Source organism: Danio rerio, chromosome 3 (genome assembly GCF_049306965.1).
Source record: "Danio rerio strain Tuebingen ecotype United States chromosome 3, GRCz12tu, whole genome shotgun sequence".
Lineage (NCBI taxonomy): Eukaryota > Metazoa > Chordata > Actinopteri > Cypriniformes > Danionidae > Danio > Danio rerio.
In genome coordinates this window covers 53,494,128-53,515,826 of record NC_133178.1, presented here as the reverse complement: position 1 = coordinate 53,515,826, position 21,699 = coordinate 53,494,128, and the positions used below count along the sequence as shown (strand labels likewise).

At 36.2% G+C, this 21,699-nt stretch overlaps 1 protein-coding gene across 1 annotated transcript in view; it reads left to right on the top strand.

The window, feature by feature from the left end:
* Window positions 1-21,215, top strand: part of sdk2a (sidekick cell adhesion molecule 2a) — a 294,560-nt gene extending 273,345 nt beyond the window's left edge. Inside the window, 9 exon segments of the mRNA XM_073945012.1 lie at window positions 4,017-4,154; window positions 6,879-7,040; window positions 7,134-7,259; window positions 7,640-7,804; window positions 7,885-8,025; window positions 11,924-12,068; window positions 15,852-15,981; window positions 19,878-20,039; window positions 20,042-21,215. Of these exon segments, the coding sequence (XP_073801113.1) occupies window positions 4,017-4,154; window positions 6,879-7,040; window positions 7,134-7,259; window positions 7,640-7,804; window positions 7,885-8,025; window positions 11,924-12,068; window positions 15,852-15,981; window positions 19,878-20,039; window positions 20,042-20,338 (1,466 nt within the window). The 3' untranslated portion in view covers window positions 20,339-21,215.
* Window positions 21,216-21,699: the final 484 nt, after the last annotated feature.

The following is a 21,699-nucleotide window of genomic DNA, read 5'->3' as shown; positions in this document are numbered from 1 at the left end:
AAATATACATTACATAGCCAAAAAAATTGTAAAAAAAAAAAAAAAAAAAAAAGTATTTAAAAAAAACTGCTTGTTAATAAAAAATTCTAATCTGCCAATGTCATGGCAGCAACTAAAGGCATTTAGGCATGTAGACATGGTCAAGACGATCTGCTGCAGTTCAAATTAAGCATCAGAATGGGGATGAAAGGTAATTTAAGTTTAAACAAGGCATATTTGTTGGTGCCAGATGGGCTGGTCTAAATATTTCAGAAACTGATGATCAACTGGGATTTCATGCACAACCATCTCTAAGATTTACAGAGAATGGTCCAAAAAAGAGAAAATATCCAGTAAGCGGCAGTTCTGTGGGCGCAAATACCTTGTTGATGCCAGAGGTCAGAGGACATTGGCCAGACTGGTTCGAGCTGATAGAAAGGAAACTGTTACTCAAATAACCACTCATTACAACTGAGGTGTGCTGAAGAGCATCTCTGAACGCACATTATGTCGAACCTTGAGGCGGATGGGCTACAGCAGCAGAAGACCACACAGGCTCACCAAAATTAGAGAATAGAAAATTTTAAAAATGTTGCCTGGTTTGATGAGTCCGATTTCTGCTGCAACATTCGGATGGTAGGGTCAGAATTTGCCGTCAAGAACATGAAAGCATGGATACATCTTGTCTTGTATCAACAGGTCAGGCTGGTGGTGGAGGTGTAATGGTGTAACGGATATTTTCTTGGCACACTTTGACCCTATTTGTACCAAATTATCATGTCAATGCCACAGCCTACCTAAGTATTGTTGCTGACCATGTCCAACGTTTACACGTTATTTTGCAAAATGCTAGTTTTCAGCATAAAGTGTGATTGAAGGCAAGGTTAATTAGGTTAACTAAGTTAGGTTTGCAAATAACTAGACAACTGTGGTTTGTTTTCTAGCCAATTGAGACATTGAAAAAATAAATATTATTTATTATTTAAATTAAACTGTTAACCCCTAAATAATGTCTTTTGATGTTGTTGTTGTTGTTGCTGCTGCTGCTGGTGCTGTTGTTGTTGTTGTTGTTTTTGTTGTTGTTAAAGTGGCTATACTGTATGGCTGTGCATGTAAAAAATTACTTTTGTTGCATGTTCAAACTACTTATTTACTATGAGTTGAACCTACACAATTCTTAAAGTTTTTGGGGGGGCACAACTTACTGTAATTGTTTTATGTTTAATTCACTTTTATTTGTAAAAATGATTAAGTTAATCAATTTGTGTTGAGACAACTTGAAGGAATTGAGTGGAACCCAAATGTTCTTTTTAAATTATTCTCAATTTAATGCATCAACTCAGTGCTGCAGTGCAGAGTAATAATGAGTTTTAATATGTGTCATTGTTAGTGTTTTACTCCAGCATGTTGTCTTGAATCTGCTGCAAAGGTTATTAATGTTCAGCTGGATGGCGTGTGGTGTGGGACTGTGGAAGTGGTGGGTTTTTCTTTGAATGCTGGGGTCAGTCTGCAGGAACGGAAGCTCAAGACAGTTGGTTATGGTATGGAGATCTGGGAACCGGGGTTGGGGAAAATGTGCCACATATTGAGCAAGTATTTGGCAGGTCAGCTTGAGGAGAGCTGTGTTCCAAACGACTGAGAAAAGTTAATTCAGCTCTTTTCCGCTCCCTCAAAGACTGTGACAGTGTAGTGAGGACGTAACAATGAGACAGACTGAATCTTGGCTCAGCTTACAGTAAGGCACTGGGAGGAGAGCCAACAGAAGCCCCACATGCCAACGTTCCGGAGGGCAAAGCAGATCCTTTAAATTTCAACAATATTACCCTGACCTCTCACAGCTGAGAGAGCTTAAATATACATCTGCTACTGAGAAGTACCTTTCTTTTCCTGCTTCTTCACTTTTTCTTTCCTTCTTTAAATGTTGTCTATAGCTGAAGTCAAGGCCAGAAATGTATTTTGCAACACTTTTCTGTTGGTGGAAGAAGTGAGATATGAATTATGAGATATCCATCCATCCATCCATCCATCCATCCATCCATCCATCCATCCATCTATCTATAATTAAAATATTTATAGACACTTTTATTTTTTTAAATATATTTATTTATTTATTTTTTTCCTGAATTACTCACTTTTAAGTATGTTTTCTTTAAGTAGTAAGTGTTTTCAGTGACAAAATACTTGCAACAACTTTGATAAAACCCTACAACCATTATAAACGTTGTTCTGTTGTAAAACCTGCAAAATACACACAAAACAGGTTCTGACTTAAGCACACACACATCACTTACAAGCAAGATTTACATTATTAATTTCACAGTTTTATGTCTACCCTCCGTTCAGTTCCTAACTGAACGGAATGCGTTTGCGCCCTACACTTTGCACTTTGCGCATGGATCGTCAAAACAGAGCCCATAAGGTTAGATCCCAATACATTTGCTATGCCCCATATAGTCTAAAACCTGATAGGTGGGCAAATCTTGGTTTAATCTTGGTTCAAAGCTTGGTTTAATAAAACAAATATAAATATGCATATAACAAATAATACTGCTAATAATAATAACATCATACAAAAGCAAAAATTGTCACGAATAAACTGAAATAAAACTAATATTTTAATTATTTTTCATATGTTAAGATATTTGCATTGGCAAAGCAATGGTGCAGTAGGTAGTGCTGTCGCCTCACAGCAAGAAGGTCACTGGGTGGGTGATTCGAGCCTCGGCTCGTTGGTGTTTCTGTGTGGAGTTTGCATGTTCTCCCTGCGTTCGCGTAGGTTTCCTCTGGGTGCTCCGGTTTACACCACAGTCCAAAGACATGCAGTACAGGTGAATTGAGTAAGCTAAATTGTCCATAGTGTGTGTGTGGATGTTTGCCAGTGATGGGTTGCGGCCGGAAGTGCATCCGCTCCGTAAAAAAACTTGCTGGATAAGTTGGTGGCTCATTCGCTTGTGGTGACCCCAGATTAATAAAGGGACTAAGCCGACAAGAAGTGAAGATGTTTGCGTATTGCTGTACATCTTTTGTGTATTAAGCAGTATGTGAGCGAGGCGCACTAATAACGTGCTCTACGCTGGACTTTAGACCGGCTTTGTTCTGGTCTATAGAACAGACTATTATAGTTTCTCAAAATAGCAATGTGCCAGCAATACGCCTCAACATGCCTCCCTTTTTAGATCAGAACGCCTATGGACACACATATGAGCGCAAATGCATTTGCTATTTAAACAGCATGGCGCAAAACGTCAAAACAACTCTTGCGCCAAGCTGAAACTAGCAAACAACAATTGCGTCACTTCTTGCGCCACAGTGCGCCAGGTGTATGATAGGGCCCTATAACACTTTTTGACCACACTTCGTTGTTATTATTGTTCATTTAATAATTTGCTGGAAATTGGAACTGAATTTAGAAATAGTTTTGAAACAAATTTTTGCACTTAACAAATTAAATTAATTATGTATAGACTAATGGTTGTCTGTGCAGACAACACGTTTCCCTATTCAAGAGAGTGATGGAGAAAGTAAAGAATGATGAGGCTCATCTCTCATTCTCATTCTGCAGATGCTCTGTTTTCTCGCTAGTGAAGTGTTCAGTTTTTCCACTTACAAAGTTCGTCAAGTAAGAAGCAAATGTGCTATGGCGCGACGCAACTGACTCGTAACTGGAATGGGAGATGAGACTCTGATTGGTTTATTCTCAAACCACACCGAAACCTCATTAAAAAGAATAAGTTCAATCCTGTTACACCATGCGCTACGGCGCAAAGCTGATTTTTCCGTCCTTAAAATAGCAAAAGTGGATTCAGACACGCCCTTAATGCTTTTGCGCCCTTTTTGCTTTGAACTTTGCTAAGGCAAAGTTAAATGGTAGTATAATGGGTATTTTGAGCTGAAACTTTACAGACACACTATGGAGACATTTATGTTAGATCTTAAAAAAAGAGATAAACTTTGAGTGTCCTTCAGCTTTAGGTCTAATGGAATGTATTAATCAATCCAAATAAACTTTCATTAAAATGGTGTTGGTTTCTCCACAGCTCCAAGCGCTCCCAACTTTATCCACTTCAGTGAACTCACCACCACCTCAGTCAACATGTCCTGGGGTGAGCCCAAGCAGCCCAATGGCATCGTGGAGGGATACCGCGTGGTCTATGAGCCCTGTACGCCTGTGGATGGTGAGAAACTACAGCATGCTAAAAGCTCTGCCAGAGAAAATTATTGGGAGAGCTTCAGTCAGCAGTTGATTTACACTCTTATAGGCCTGCCGTGCTTTTTTAAACTTACAAATGTCTTAAATTTGCTCTTCAAATGTATTCAAGATTTGGCATGTAATGAATGGCATTCTTTAGTGAAGTTTCCTTCCCTTTGCCCTGTTATTGAGTGTGGGGTGGGTTAAAAAATGGCCAAGTGGTGCATTGGGTAAATTCCAGCTTAATTGGGATTAGAGAGGGAATGACTGTGGTTTCATTATGGCTCCAGATTGGTCAAGCCTGAGGGAAGAGCAGATGTGCTGGGCTGTTGTTTACCAATGGCTTGTATATCTAAGAAGCTGAAGGATACACCTCACAGGCAAAGGCCTAGCTTTCTCTATTAGTTTAACCCCTAGAGCATGACCGTAGGCAGTGTTCACATGTATATGAATCGAAGGATAAAACCCTGAAAGTAGTCCCTGAAGTCTTCAAATAAAGCAATGTATTAGAGACACTTTGTCATTGTCATGGCATTGACAGAAAGTTTTACTTTCTTTCAGGCATGTTCAGAAATACAATTGAAATCAGAAATTTTCCCCAATTTCTATTTAATACAGAGAAAAAAAAAAGTTAAAACAATTTTCTGAACTTAATAATTTTAGTAACTAATTTCTAATAATAATATTTTTTGATGACTAGAATATGAAAGAGAACAGGAATAAAATAAAAAAACATTTGGACACATTATCTCTGTCAATGTCACAGAAATGATCATTTAACCCAGTGGTTCCCAACCTGAGAGGATAAGTATTGAGGTAGAAAAAGGCATAAAAATGCTCCACTATTATAAAGGGCTTTGCAATTAATCGAAAATCCGATTTCGATTTCGGTTTCAAACGATTATAAAAAAGCATTAATCGAGATAAATTATTATTGCATCATATTTTGCCACGTTCCAGTTGTACACGTGTTGCTCTTAAAAGCGCAAAAGAGCTTATGTGTGTGTGCAGCACGATCACGCAGTCAGAAGCATGCGGCCGGTCAGCATTCACTCTCATTCGCACACTGAGACGAGCAGAGGAGCACAGACATCTAAAGTCATCTTAACGTGAACGCTTTAATGGTCAAATAGGTGTCAAAACGCGGTGTTTAGTGATTATTTACATTAACCCTCATTTGTGTAATAAACAAACGAGTTGAGGATCAAAAGACGTGAAAGAGAAACCATTAAAGAGACAGCGAGAAATATTCCTGCTGCCGCCTGTTTTTATCATTATTAAACCAACATAACGAGAAAACCCTCGCTGCTCTTGACTGAAGGACTGCTGTAGCTTAAGTGTTTTTCTTACAGTGAAGATGCTTAAAGCACAGTATGTTTTATATTTTTATTCTATTGTATTTATTTCTCTTTCCTTTGCAGGGTGGAAAATAACTGTATGTATCCAGTTGAAGTCAGAATTATTAGCCCTCTTGAATATAAGCAAACCTTTTCCTGCCCAATTTCTGTTTCAGGGAAAGAATATTTTATTAACTTATTTCTGAACATAATAGTTTTGATATCTCATTTCTAATTACTGATTTCTTTTTGTCTTTGCTATAATGACAGCACATAATATTTTACTAGATATTTTTCAAAATACAAGCATTCAGATTAAAGTGCAGTTCAAAGGCTTAATTAGAGTAATAAGGCAAGTCATTATAACGGTAGTTTATTCTGCAGACAATCAAAAATATATATTGCTTAAGGGGGCTAATAATATTGACCTTAAATTGGTTTCAAAATATTTAAACCTTTCTTTATTCTAGCTAAAATAAAACAAATAGAAGAAAAAATATTATAGGAAATACTGTTAAAATTCCTTGCTCTGTTAAACATAATTTGGGAAATATTAAAAAAAAAAAAAATCTCAGGAGTGCTAATAATTTTGACTTTAACTGGCAATGGTTTTGAATAATCGTGATTACAATTATGACCAAAATTATCGTGATTATGATTTTTCCCAAAATCGAGCAGCCCTACTATTATATATGTATTTTTAAGTACCAAAAAAATAAAAAAAAATCTAAACGCATGCTTAAAATTCCAACATAATAGTGAAAATAATTAAAATAAATAACTTTAAACAATTATTTAAATTTTGCTCACTCGCGCAATCTGCTTGTCAACGTGTCGTAAAGGCAAAATCAAAACAAAAATGGCAGACAAACGTAAATGCAGTGATTCTTCAGAGGCGAAGAAAAAGATTAGACAGTATGACAAAGCCTACCTAAATTTTGTTTTTTTTGAAGGCCAAGACAAGCTAAAACTGATTAATTAATATTTTCTATACATATTACTATATATTAATATTACACAAACACACACACACACACACACACACACACACACGCACACACACACACACATATATATATATATATATATATATATATATATATATATATATATATATATATATATATATATATACACAGTACATATGTGTGCGCGTGCGTGTGTATTTATATGGTGGGGGGGCTCCAATGTTTGTATATGTTCATGGGGGGGGGCCCCAAAGAAAAAGGTTGGGAACCACTGATTTAACCCATCCTTGCTGGAAGCACAGAGTAAATAATGAGTGTTTCTATGTGTCATTGTTAGTGTTTCGTTTTAGCGTGGTATCTAGAGTTTGAGTGTTTCTTCTACAGACTCCTCTCCTCACACTTCAGGTGTCAGTAAGATTGTCACTGTGGATGTGAAGGGCAGTGCCCCCTTGTGGATGAAAATCAAAGATCTGGCAGACGGCGTAACCTACAACTTCCGCATCCGCGCTAAAACTCTTACCTATGGACCAGAGATTGAGGCCAACATCACCACTGGCCCTGGAGAGGGTACTTTCACCTCACATTCAGCTCAACATTTACTATTACCTTGAACTGTATAATTTCTGATTTAACTGTATAATTTCTGTTTTATAAATATAGGTGCTCCAGGGCCTCCCGGAGAGCCATTTATCTCTCGATATGGCTCTGCGCTCACGCTCCACTGGTCCAATGGGGATCCTGGACGTGCCCCCATCACTCGATATGTTATAGAGGCAAGACCATCTGGTGAGTTAAAGAGAGAGAAATCTATTAACATGTTTCTATCAAAAAATATAAATTAGAATTATGCGCAAAACTGGAATACCACGTAAAACTTTTGCGAACGAAGCACCATTTCCAACCAATGAGTCAAAGAGAACAAAATCGTCACTTTTCTGGCGACAGATATCAAAATTGCTTTATTAGGAAAAGCCATAATGAGCCTTTTTTCTTATATAATAAATTACTTGCACCTCAATATCGACATATATACACAATAAATGGTTGCTTTTGGAGGCATTTTTAACATTTATGCACATCTTGGTGTTTCCATTAAATATTGTTGAATGGAAACTTAGCTATTTATAGTAATAACAGCAGTAACAATGTTATTTCCCCACCAACAGATGAAGGACTTTGGGATATTCTAATCAAAGATATCCCCAAGGAGGTGACATCATATACTCTTAATTTGGACACACTCAGAGAAGGGGTTACCTATGATTTCCGTGTGATTGCAGTGAACGACTATGGCTACGGTTCTCCAAGTGCTCCTTCTCCTTCGATATCAGGTCAGTAAGCTTGAACGAACATACCAGAAACAATATTGCGTTACTTTGTATAAAACACATTTTTCTGCTTCTTTTTCTAGCTCAAAAGGTCTCCCCCTTTTATGAGGAATGGTGGTTTCTGGTGGTTATTGCTCTCGTGGGGCTCATTTTCATCCTTCTGCTCATCTTCATCTTGATAATACGTGGACAGAGCAAAAAATACACCAAGAAAACAGACTCAGGTGGGTTGATGAGGCAAAAGTACTGAAAATAGATCCACAATTTTTTCTCAATTACTTTGATTGCCCTGTCCCTCTCTGCTGACTCACGTGACTAAAGTGAGATGGAATTAAATTTACCTTCATTTTTCCATCATTGATGGGTATCGTTGTGGTGCTCTTAGAAAAAAGTGATTTTCCACTTGAGAGAGGCTCAAGGAATCAATAGTAGCGTCTGTTTGCTTCAATTGGTGCAGTCATTGCCATCAACATGATTGCTGACTCATTTTGCTGCCTCACAGGGAGACAGTCTTGCGGCCACACGTACAGTTACATCATTTGTCATCTGATGTCTCAGCTTAAGAATGAAGGTGGCCATCAAATCTCTTAAGTTGGATTGACAGAACCATTCAAAAATGGTTTTGCCAAGTACAAAATGGATCACAACCCTATAAGATTGAGACACACCATGCTGAAGTCAAAGAACTAGCAGGAAAACAAATTGTGTTGTCTTCTCATCTCACAGTTAGATCCAAAATTATCACTACCACATACCTATGAGAGAGGAAAGACTATAACTATACCAAATGCTTATAATTATGAATTTTAATGTATTTTAATTGTTATTTATATATTTGAGGCTTTAAATTGTTGTAGTCAACCATTTTTTTAAACATATCAAAAATTGGCCAATAACCACTTACAGTTCCTGTGATTGTTTATGGGTCTGTGTATTCTTTCTGTAATTTATGTGGTATGCCATGTGTGTTGTTGTGTGCGAAGGTATGTTGCTGCATCCCAATTCGCATACTTATACTATATGCCTTAAAAGAATGTACATTTTTGTGAAGGAAAAATATATACTTTTGAGTGTGTAACAGAAGAGTATGCAAGCTTTGGGACATACTACTTCCTTTTTAACAGATCGTTATGTTGCTGAGTTATGAGCCCTGTCAATCATCCACACATAATCCACATTTCTTTTCTATTTAATTTCCTATCTTATTGGACAAGCCACAGCATGTTAATCTTCCATTCACGAGTCTTTCATGCAGAGAAAATTTCCTAAGATCTTTGGATAATTAAGCATTCAGATGTTAATGTCCAAACACATTTTTTAATAAGTGCAGTATTGTTGTTGCAGATGAAATATAACACAGAAAACGTGATTTAAATATTTTCCAGTTGGCTAGATATTAATTGACAAACATCTTAACTGAAGCCTCTCTACTTGGCGTTTGGTCTCACGTGTAAACCATGTTTGTAGTTAATTTACACTTTTCAACCGCGTTTGTAGTTCAAATTCATGTCCAACGTGTAATGTACTGTGGGCAATATCAGCAGTTAGAGTATGGACGCTTCTACACCGGACAATTTTTATCAGAAATAGTAAACCATCCGGGTAACTTCTGCATACTGTTTTCAACATACTACAATTTGGGTCATACTAATTCTATTTTGCAATACTATTTAAGATGAATAGTATGCGAATTGGGACACAGCAAGTGTGTTTGTTTACCTTTTGCACTGGCCACATACTCTCGAATCAGCTGACTTAATCAGCGTTCTCCAGCTGATTCCTGTTTTGTTGGCCATATATTCAGTCGGTTGTTACAGCTGGTTATCAGTCCATTGTTGTTCTTGTTTCTGTTTATTTGTCTCCCAGAGTTTCTCTGCAGTCTGTTCATTGGGTGACGGGGTAACTTTTTGTATTTGGACTTTTTTCTATTTTCTTTGTCCTCGACTTTCAACTCTTTTGTACCCTTTGATTTTTGATTAATATAAGACTTGTTTTTCTATTTCACTTATATTAAACATCACTTTACTGGCTATTGAATCCTCTCTGTTTTCGGTCGTGACAGTTCCTCGTTAAAAGTTGAGTTTAGTTTAGTTTAGTTTAAAGCTATTAATCCCCTTGGGGCAATTCATTTCAACATGGTGGTGCTTCACATACAGTATAACAAGAATGACACACTTAACACAATAAACATCAACACTTAACAAGTACTTAAAAACAAAAAACAAATAATAGTCCATCGATTAACTACATTTATTACATAACCTAAATGCTTTAGGCACAAAAGTACATTTATAAAGATTTGTGGAACATCTTATTGTCCTTAGATGTCTACCAAGGAGCATCCACTCAAAATGTTTATTTAAGGGATGTTTTCTGTCTCTTAATATTTTATGTGCCATCCTCAACACCTGCTGTTCATAATAGTATGCAAGACTTCGCAGGGGAACTTCCAAAATCTTTGAACACAAATTAACGATGCCTTGAAGATAATTCTTTTTTTTTTTTTTTTACAAAAAAAACTTACAAAAAACTTGTAGTCTACATTTAGCATACTAGCTGGTATTTCCATTTCTAATTCCATATGACCAGGTTATCATGAAAGTATTACCATTTAATAAACATTAGAAGAAACATTTGTACTCTGAGTTTTGCAATGTGTACTGCTTGCTTTCATTACTTTCATTTTTGTCCATCTTACACGCTATTCACTGAAGTTGAAATCTAATCTAAGTGATTGTTCTGTCTCAATGGCTTGATGCCAACATTGCCAATCAGCCAAAATGCCATTGATTGCATTCAATCAAAGTTTAAAAACACTTAATGATGGCCCCCCTCATTTTTACATTTGACAAAAGAGCCATTTGACTGACCCAACCATTCTTTAAAGATTAGATTAGAGTTTGTCAGATTGAGAAATTGCTTTCCTTCCCCACCACTAGTTGTGTGGACTGTAGGCTCCATGTATGTTGCAACTTTCTCCCTAGTGCTGATCTATGTGTATGTGTGTGTGTGTGTGTGTGTGTGTGTGTGTGTGTGTGTGTGTTTGTGTGTGTGTGTGTGTGTGTGTGTGTTTGTGTGTGTGTGTGTGTGTGTGTGTGTGTGTGTGGGATGCATTCTCACATGGCTGTCTGTGAGACTGGTCAGTGTTTAGTTTTGTGCCAGGGTCAGGGTCAGGGTTCTGGATGTGTCAGTAGCACAAGGGATGTGTTTGTGTAAAACACAATGAGCCTCTCTTAAGATATGCCCACCCGACTGGATCAGTTCGGCCCTGATCTATTGCTTGACTAAAGTCCAATGAGAACAGACATTCTGCAGGATGGGATACTACACAGTTCATGTGACAGAAAGGTCACTGCCCTCTTCACCTATGTGAAATCACACTTCAGCTCAACTACGAGCTTTACAGATCAGAGGTCTGGCCTGAAAATGTGTGCAGAGTCACCTTGTGGGATTCAATTTTGCCATGGTCACAAACTCAGCAATGCCAAAACCAGACCCTCTGAACTGCTTAACACCCAAGCATACTATGGATCATGGTCCTTTATCAACCCATACGGACACATTTGTACACAAAGGTCTTGATTGTGATCCCATTATTTTTTTAAACAAATGTCAAAAGGGCAATAGTATTCTATGGAATATGCATGCCCCTATTGACCCCTATGTGGGTGTGTATGTTTGTTTGACACATTGAGCATGTTGTATAGGCTCAGACCTTTATTTAGGTGTATGTTAGATCTGCATTGGAATTTAAAAATTATTATTATTGGGCAAATAAAACATTTTCAAATTTTGGTCTTTCCTATAAATTTCCTATGTATACCAATTTTTGGCCAAATTAGGGAATTTATTTTATTTTATTTTTTAATTTTTTTAACCACAAAACTTTGTTGGTTCAAATCCTTTTTGGTGTCTGTTCAGACAGAAATATTTTAAATGTATTGCCATGTTTTGAACTGCCCAGATTAAGGTAATTAACAAGCAATTTCCCAAAGTGTCTTCTAGTATGCTTAAGTATTATCAGAACTGATAGATTCTTAAGGTTATTGGATCAAATGAGAGATACATTTGAATAATTTGATTCTAGTATGTTCATAGGCTGTCTTGTATCACTGTCTATAGGTGCTCACTCGAACTGCACATCCCTGCCCCTATCCCATGGAGAAATGGTGCGGCTGGATGAAGGACGCTTTCCTGCCCTGGAACTCAACAACCGTCGACTCTCAGTCAAAAACTCCTTCTGCCGCAAGAACGGAATCTACACCCGGTCAGTATTTGTTTATAATAATGCATGATTTTCATTCATAACACACACCATGTTGTTGCTTCACAAAGAGCCTTCACTAGCTAGATCAGTACTTTGTGGAATAGTTTGCTCAGCTCATTTATTTTCTTTGCGGTAAGCACTGTCAGTATGCCGTTCAGGACATTATTTTTACAATGGGTTCAATTCTCAAATGGGTACAAACAAAGAGCCAGAAAGAAATTTATTCTGTCCACATACAGAGCTTTGGCCTAGCCGTTGATTTAAATTCTACTTCAGGCATCCGTTAAATGGATTGAGCTGGCATGGATGTTAATGACAGTCGCTCTTTTCAAATCTCAAACTGCAATCTGTCAGCTGAAAGAACACACCAGACTGTGGAAGCTGGACTACTCAGACCTCCCTCCTTTGTGTCTTATTGACATTCAAAGTGCATTGTGTAGAAATTGACCGTTTATGTAAGCTGCTTCAACAAAGCATCCTTCTTCACATTCTCTTGCGTTTAGATCAGACCATATTTATAATGAAGATATCGTGTGTCCTGTAGCTGAAGCTCTAAGAGAAAGATCTTTAAAAAAAGTGAGTTATTTATTGACTCACTATTAGTCAATATGATTTGGATTTTATTATTTTAGATAATCTTTGGTGAATTGTTTTTGGAAGCTTGTCAGAAGCAACCCAAAGGTCCAACCCAAAATCCAATAGTTACTTTTTTGTGATATCATCAATATTGTGACTAGCAATGATTACCAATGTATTTTCTGTAATGGATTGGAAATGAAATGCTCCAAACCAACAGCATTAACTGTCCAATGAGAATACACCTGAGGTTTAGAATAATGCAATTCTGTAAACCATAGATTTTGGTCAATTATATTTATTGCTGAGTGAGAAGACAGTTCTACAGAAAGAAATATTAAATTAACCTGTTGGCAATTGTGCTGTACAAACTTGAGCAAATTATTTTGATATAGTGGTCTCATTGGGTAAACGTGACCTATTTTGCAAATTTCACAAACCTTTTCATTCGAAAAGTCTAGATTTGTTTGTAGATTTTGCATTATGTAGTGTCAGATTATCATTATATATAAAGTGTCAGTCTACTTCATTTTTTTTTTCTTTTGTTCACACGTTACTTCAGGACTTTTACATACATTTTGGATTTGGAAATATTTACATGAACAACATACATAATAATCTAAATCATATTTGTTAAACTAATGAATTGAAGTTTCTTCACGAAGGAGTTTGCAGACTAATTGATTGGTTGAAGGGATGTGTCTGCTTTAAGTTTCCTCTGGTGGTAATTGGAGAAACCTCTCTGGGCCCATTATACTGGAATGTGCTAAGGGGTGGGGGGTGTTGTGCTGGTCCTCTGCCCAGATGCAGAGGCCCAAGATGGGGATCAAAGAGACTGGGCAGTGAAGGACTACCACTTTGGATGCAGTCTTGCTAATTAGCTCCCATCAAGATGGAGCCACAAGAGATATCTGGGTAGAAAAAGAAAGGGTTTGGAATGGGGCGGAAGAGATAGAGGCAAGAGATGAGGGTTGATAAGAAGAATTGGAGACCTTGGCTCTTTTAAATTATTGAAACCTCTCTCTGGATGTCAAGGGATGTTGGGGGGCTGTTCGGCGATGCTCCGCCTCTATGCTTCAGCCTTCTTTAAATCTCAGCCTCCTCTGAATTTTAAACAGATACAATGTCATAACCCTCCCTCCCCCTAGGTCTCACGCTTTATTCCCCGGGGCCCAATTTTTGTTGGGACAGCCCCTCCACCACCAAGGATTTCCATTAGTATACAGCTCACTTATGTTCCCCTTGTTCATTTTCAGGTAGAACAAAGCATCATATGTTTTGTTGTTGGTACAATCGACTGAAAGATGCCATGTTTTTAAAAAACCCTCTTGAATACCAGATGTCCTCATTAGCATGCTGCTATGTTCTTCAAAGCTACCTCCCTGTGTGTGTTATTTCAGCTTGATTTATAAGGCAATAGAAGTAAAGTACTGAAGCAGGGCAGCTTAGATGCCTCAGTTCAAAAGCTAATGTCTCCAGTGACCTTGGCTTTGAGCATATCAGACCACATTATGGCTAATCAAGTTAACCCATCTTGCCATGCGGCAATTCTTCTGGCTTTCTTTTTAACAAATAACTTATCTGGTTCAAAGAACTACAATCCAACCCCCATAGCCCTAATAAGGGCTTGCTTTGCTATTCCTTTCATTTCAGAAAACTCATCATTCCTTGTTTTTCCTGGCCTGTGCAGACTGTCATATGAGTGTATTCATTTGGTCAAAATTGACTTTGAGAATTGATCCATAAGATTGCTGCATCATTGGGTCTTTATGAGTTCCTTGTGATGACCTTTAAAACCCTGCATCCTGTAGTATACATTTAACTTATTATTACTGTCTGTTTTAAGGTAAAAGCAAAATAGAAAAATTATAAATATGGTCTACGGTTATTATATTAAAAGGTTAGCACTGAACATTGAACAGGTGTAAGGGGAACTGCTTAATAAAGCAAATTTAAAAAGTAAACAAAGTTGGATAATTAGCCTTTGGATACAATATATGTTTTATCCAGCATTAGCCTGATATTATTTTGATCTCACACTTTTTGAGAAGCAGAAGTTATCACTTCATCACCACTGTAACTTTATTGATGACAATTCTGACTAATATGTTTTGGATGTGCAAAACACACCCATGGTTGGTACGTCATCATAGTATGTGGTGACAACCATCACAGTAAAAGTGCTACTGAAGCACAAACTCATGTCACCAAAGAAATTTAAAAATAACTGACAATCATATACAATCATAATAATCATAGATAACGCTTTAGCAAGTTTGTGACAACCTCTATTGGTTTTCCAACACACAGATTTGATTGATTGATTGATTAATTGATTGATTGATTGATTGATTGATTGATTGATTGATTGATTGATTGATTGATTGATTGATTGATTGATTGATTGATTGATTGATTGATTGATTGATTGATTGATTGATTGATTGATTGATTGATTGACACTACTATTGCCTACATTTCTCAGTTGTGTGGTGGTAACATTGCTACTTTCTAAATTATATATATATATTGTAACATTGCTACTTTCTAAATTATATATATATATATATATATATATATATATCTTATGGGAACATACATACATGTCTTTGGACGTGGTGGGGAAACCAGAGCACCTGGAGGAAACCCACAACGACACGGGGAGAACATACACACTCCACACAGAAATGCCAACTGACCCAGCCAAGACTCAAACCAGAAACTTTCTTGCTGTGAGGCGAGAATGCTACCCCCTGCGCCATCGTGCTACCCATAGATAAATGTGAATAACTGTACTTATCAATTATGCAACATACGCTTCACTGGCAGTTTTATCACTAAGACAGCACTGACTTGGACTGAAGTTGCTTTTAAAAAATGTATAATAATAGCTTAGATGTAGCTGAGCTACTTTTGCCATGTAGCCTTAGCTTAGCTTTCTACATTTCCCAGGTGGTGGCTTTTAGTGAAGTTAAGCTACATTTTAAGTAGACTAATAGCTTAGCGCACTAGTAGCTTGCCCAACACTATTGGTCTGTTTTTGCTTACAAAGACCTGGAAAACCTGATTTTATATTATAATTAATTTTATATAATGAATTATTTTTTATCCACAAAATGTAAAAATTCAGGCGAGGTATATTCCTTCAGTGACAGAAAATTGCATACGTCCTATTTGAATGAGCATTTTTCTGTGTTGGTTCTCTAGATCTCCACCACGACCCAGTCCCGGCAGCCTCCATTACTCAGATGAAGATGTCAGCATCAAGTACAATGACCTGGTCCCTGCTGAAAGCAGCAGTCTGACCGAGAAGCCCTCAGAAGTGTCCGACTCACAGGTGATTCAGCGCAACAAGGCAAATGAATTTCCTAGAATAGCTTAGTGTTATTAACTTTGCTTGAGCTTATTAACTTTGCCTACAGTGTGTTTTTACTAATAATGAATATGTTGCATCAGTGTATGTTATTCAAAAGTGTCTATTCTGATGTTCTTCCTCTGAAATTACTTACCATTTTGGCTGATCACAAATCCTTCTTACACTCTTACCCTAACAGCATCATGCCAGTTTGTTATCAAATACCCATAGTTTCTAACTTTTGTCAACTCCCTAAATGTAAAAACAATGAAACACAAATAATCGATCAATCTTTTCTCAGTGTATATTCAATGTCATTTAACATTTAAAGTTAAGTGGTTTAAAACCCAAAACACTAAAAGCCACCCCCCACAGGAAAGAAAACACACAAAAAGGCTATCTTTAGCATTTGAATTACCTCGCTAAGATAAAAGTGAGATAAAATGAAGAGTAAATGAAGTTGTTTGCTCAAGTCTTTTTCCTCTTAGGTCTTTCCCAAATAAATCTCACCTGTCTCATCTTGCTTTACATAAACAACTGTCTAATTGCTTCATTTGTAAAGACAAATATTTTGGACAAAGGCTGGGAACTCCAATAAGTCTCTTGGAATAGCTCGAATAAAATCATACTGAACCATTATTTCTGCCTATCCAATGAATATATGATGATAATGGAAATGGAACTTTTTATAAACCACTGCAGCTTATCTCATCTCTACCTCAATTCTATGCATTGCATTGGAAAGAAAGAGGAAAAATTTAACTTCTCATATCTAAAATTTCCATTTCATAAAAAATGAGGTTAATTTTTTGTGTGTGTGTGTGTGTATGACAGGAAGTGTAATAAAAAAAAGAGTTCATTCTCTTCACATTTGTTGGTATTTGACTATGTAACTACAAAACTATTTCTAGTGTCATGGGGATTTGTAAATCATTTTGACCCAAGCTGGGAGAAAGTAGGGGGCATTTCTCATGTCTGAGCATTTGTCTTTCCAAGCACAATCCCACGGGGAGTTTTTTGTCAGTTTATCAGCTACCCAAACTGTCACAACATTGCTCTTTCAAACAACCCCCATGTGTTAGCATAATGGCGTACCGAACAAGTGATATGAGATTTTATTCAAGAGACAGCAGCCATAAAGTAATTTCTAAGAATCGTCTGTCGTCTTTAAACTTGCAGATTTTTATTTTGTTGTTTTTGTTGTTGTTGTTGTTTGTTTTTTTTTTGTTGTTGTTGTTGTTTTTTGGAAGCTCTATAAATAATGTTTTTGCACTTTTAGGAGGCGTTTATGTTTTCGTATAAATCCACTGCTCCAAGATGTTTTGGGTGAGACTGTAGTTTATGTTTAGTAGTGTGGCATCGTAGAGCAGTGCTTATAGTATCTGTAGAATATAGTCTGAACAGTGTGTATCTTTCCTATTAAAACAATAGTTCATTCTAAAAATGTATGGTCTACTCTTTTCTGTAGATCACCAAAGGAGAACATATGAGGTGTCTTAGTGCATAGTGACTGTCATACTAAACAGATTGAAAAGATTCTTCATAAAATACTTCTTAAGTAAAGGGTTCCAAAATAAACAAAGAAAATTTTTGACAAATGATGCAAGTGCTTTAAGTGCAGTATATGTTGAAGACCTGGAAAGTTAAATTTTGTATAGGTAATTTGGAGCTGGGCATATATATATATATATATATATATATATATATATATATATATATATATATATATATATATATATATATATATATATATATATATATATATACAGTTGAAGTCAGAATTATTAGCCCCCCTGAATTATTAGACCCTCTATTTTTTCTAAATTTCTGTTTAAAAGAGAGATTTTTTTCAACACATTTCTAATCATAATAGTTTTAAAAACTCATTTCTAATGATTGATTTATTTTTTCTTTGCCATGATAACAGTAAATAATATTTGACTAGATATTTTTCAAGACACTTCTATATAGCCTAAAGTGACATATAAGGGCTTAACTGGGTTAATTAGGTTAACTAGGCAGGCTAGGGAAATTAGGCAAGTTATTGTATAATGATGGTTTGTTCTGTAGACGGTCGAAAAAAACTGCTTATTATTATTATTTTTATCAGACATACTTTGAAAATTTTCTTGCCCTGTTAAACATCATTTAGAAAGTAATTAAAAAAGAAAAAAAATCAAAGGGGGGCTAATAATTCTGACTTAAACTGTACGTATATATAATTTTATGTCAAACTTATATTTGCAAAATTATCTACAGGATAAGTTAATGCCAGTAATGCAAGTAAACACTTTTGTAATGTTTAAGTTTTTTATGTCTCCACTGATGTTTTGAGTGTCAGTTTACAGTTTACAGTTTACTACCCACAAAAATGTAACAAACAGTTGTGTTGCTTCATAGTTTTGTAAGTAATGTAACATTTCCAGCAAAAATGAAGAATGCATGCTAATTGAAAATGTATCTGCCTAAACTTTTGCTAAAAGTAAAATACTTTGCCCTGTTTTTTTTTTCATACCTCTTTTCAGATAACAAATCCACTAGAAGGTGCTGTCTATAATAATAATATATGCAAATATATGCTAATATATGCAAATCTGAAGTATGTTACTTAAAGCACATTTTTTTCCACATTTTTAGATACAAAACCTTCTTTTAAGAAGATGGCAGGACTTGGTAAAATTATGTCATGTTGTCCCAGCATAAACTGATTAAGTTAAATTGAGTCTGTGTGTGAATGTGTGTGTGTGGATGTTTCCCAGAGATGGGTTGCGGCTGGAAGGGCATCCGCTGTGTAAAAACTTGCTGGATAAGTTGGCGGTTCATTCCGCTGTGGCGACCTCGAATTAATAAAGGGACTAAGCCGACAAGAAAATGAATGAATAAATTACAGATTAAGTAAAAAAAATAATAATGACAATTAAGTTGTCCCTCATTTCAAATCATTTTGAATAAGTAGTTTAAACATGCGGCAAAAGTCTTTTATTTTTGGAGTAGACCAGTAACCCACACCAGAAAAAAATAAAATAAAATCCGTATGGCGATTGATTAAGGAGGCAAACATATGTGATTACAAATCATAGAAACCGTTAACTGAGTCTGTGGTATTTATTTAGGGTTGTGTATTAAATAACACATTTAAATAATATTTTTTTAATGTTGAAAATATGTCCCTGTAAATAGCATTACTGTGAAAAGAAACTGTTGCCATGAAACTGTTCTGTAGCTTTCATTTTATCAAGAAACTGCAGTCAAACGCACATCCAAGTGCATTTTCAGAAAAATGTTGCCTGAAGCATATATTTGTAATGAGCATTTTTTAGACATTAATTGCATATAGAGCATTAAAATTAATAGCATTTTTTTCTTTACTATCAACAATTTACTGTCTATACTGTCACTTTTAACCAATTGAATGCTTACATTTTGAACATACAATTAACCCTAACCATAATCACCCTGGAAAATAGAGTAACAGGATATATCCTGTTACATCCTCAGTCTAGAGACAAAAGCAAAATAAAGACAAAATAAATGATAATGGAAGCAATAGCTTCAGGAGGTGCAAAGCCAAAATAACATACAAAAAGATTCTCCAACTACAAAATTTACCCTCTAAAAAAACTCTCCCAAACACAGAAGAAAACATTTAAAAAACAAATAAAGGCAGCCACCTCCCCAAAACTTTCAAATAAACAAACAAACAAACAATAAAATCATTCAAACATTATGGAGATGCACATGCAAATAGAATGCAAAAAAAAAACAACATACCAAAATATCAAAACTTAGCCTACCAAAGATTGACAGAACACAACTAACAAATAGTTTAGCAGGACAAAGTTGAAACCCAAAGATATATTTTTTCTGTTCTCTTCCAGGCCAGCGACAGTGAATACGAGTTGGACCCGAACCGCCAGAAGACCCACTCCTTTGTCAACCACTACATCAGTGACCCCACCTACTATAATTCGTGGCGCCGCCAACAGAAGGGCGTCTCGCGGCCTCCAGCGTATGGCTACGCCCAGCCCGACACGGTGGCAGAGCAGGAGTCCCGTCCCCATCCACCTCCACTACCACCACTGCCACCCCTACTGCCCCACAGCAATCCCTCCCCACAACCCCAGCCCCAGGCCACCCTGTTCAGGCCCAAGGGCAGCCGGACTCCCACCCCATCCCTGCTCTCCTCCGAAAACCACAGCCAGCACACTCTGTACAGGCCCCCCAGCAGCCTGGGCTCCTCCGGCCAGGTACCGGCCACTGGATTCTCCTCGTTTGTTTGATACAAGACTTGCTTTCCAATGAAGCCTGGATGGAGGGACTCCTGCTGTGTTATTGCTAATACTTGTTTTCTTTCCTTCTTCACTGCACCTTGTTGGACATCAAGAGACGCTTTTGGATATCATTTGGCCTGGCATATCGCAGGTTTATATGTGCACACAAGAGCATCAGAACGCAGACAATCATTCTCAAAGCCAATCGGAATGTTGGTTGGGCATTTTAAATGATTTTCACTTCATCCGGGACTGAAAATTAAATGGATGTGGTTAGGGGAAGAAAAAATGTCTTTATATATATATATATATATATATATATATATATATTGGGATTGAAAAAATATTGGGGCCCTAAAATCTGACACTTTAATTTTTAGTTACTTTTCATTAAAGTTTTAGTGCTTTTAAAATTTCAAGACTGGAAAGAGACAAGGCTGTTGGAGTCCACTGTGAATGTTTTAATGATGATGAGAACAAACTGCATTTTGCATAAATGCTGCAGATTTCCAAAACGCTTGTCTTTATAATTTGTTTTATGTTGCTCTAATGGCATTCACATGAAAGTCAATGACAGAATATTTCTGTGGGGAAGAACAAAAATGTCTGTAGCAAAGACATTTTGTTGAAATTGAATTAAAAGTAAATATTTTTTATCCAGTTGGAATAGATTTTGAATGAAAATTTGGCTCATTATGTGACAAAATCAGTTTTTTCTCCATTATTTAGTGTTATGGGCCAAATGTGTGATTTGATGAGTATGCATTTGTTGGTATGATCATCGACTTTAGGATTCAATCCAGTGGTCAGAAGTTTTACATCACTTAACTGAAACTGAATATGTTCCTAAATTGTTATCCAATAATTCAAAATATAGTTCCAAAGTAAACTTGCATGAAGTAAAAAAAAAATCTTATCCCTTCTCTTAACATTTGTTGGTACTCGACTATGTTACTACAAAACTATATAAAAACTGAATTTGTTTCAATGTTAGTCATTTTATAAAGACTTTCTGAAAAAAAAAAAAAAGGTTTTCACTTCTCGGCTAAACTTTAAGGGATAGTTCACCCAAACTGAACATTCTGTCATCATTTGTATTTGTTACAAATCTGTTACAATGAGTTTCTTTCTTTTGTTGATCACAAAAAATAGCCATTGACTTCTGAAAAAAATTTTCCCAACATTTCTACAGAATATAATGTTTTGTGTTAAACAGAAGACATAGATTGATAAAAACTTTAGGACTTCTTGGGCTTGAGTAAATGGAGATGATGTTTTCATTTTTGGAGGAACTAAACATTTAAGAATAACCTAGAGAAAAATCTCAGCTCAAACATTTTGGTAAGGTTTTCTCAAGGTTATGATGAAACATTGATCAAATGACACAAATTTTTGGTTGATTTTAGGTTATTTTGGAAAGTGACCAAAA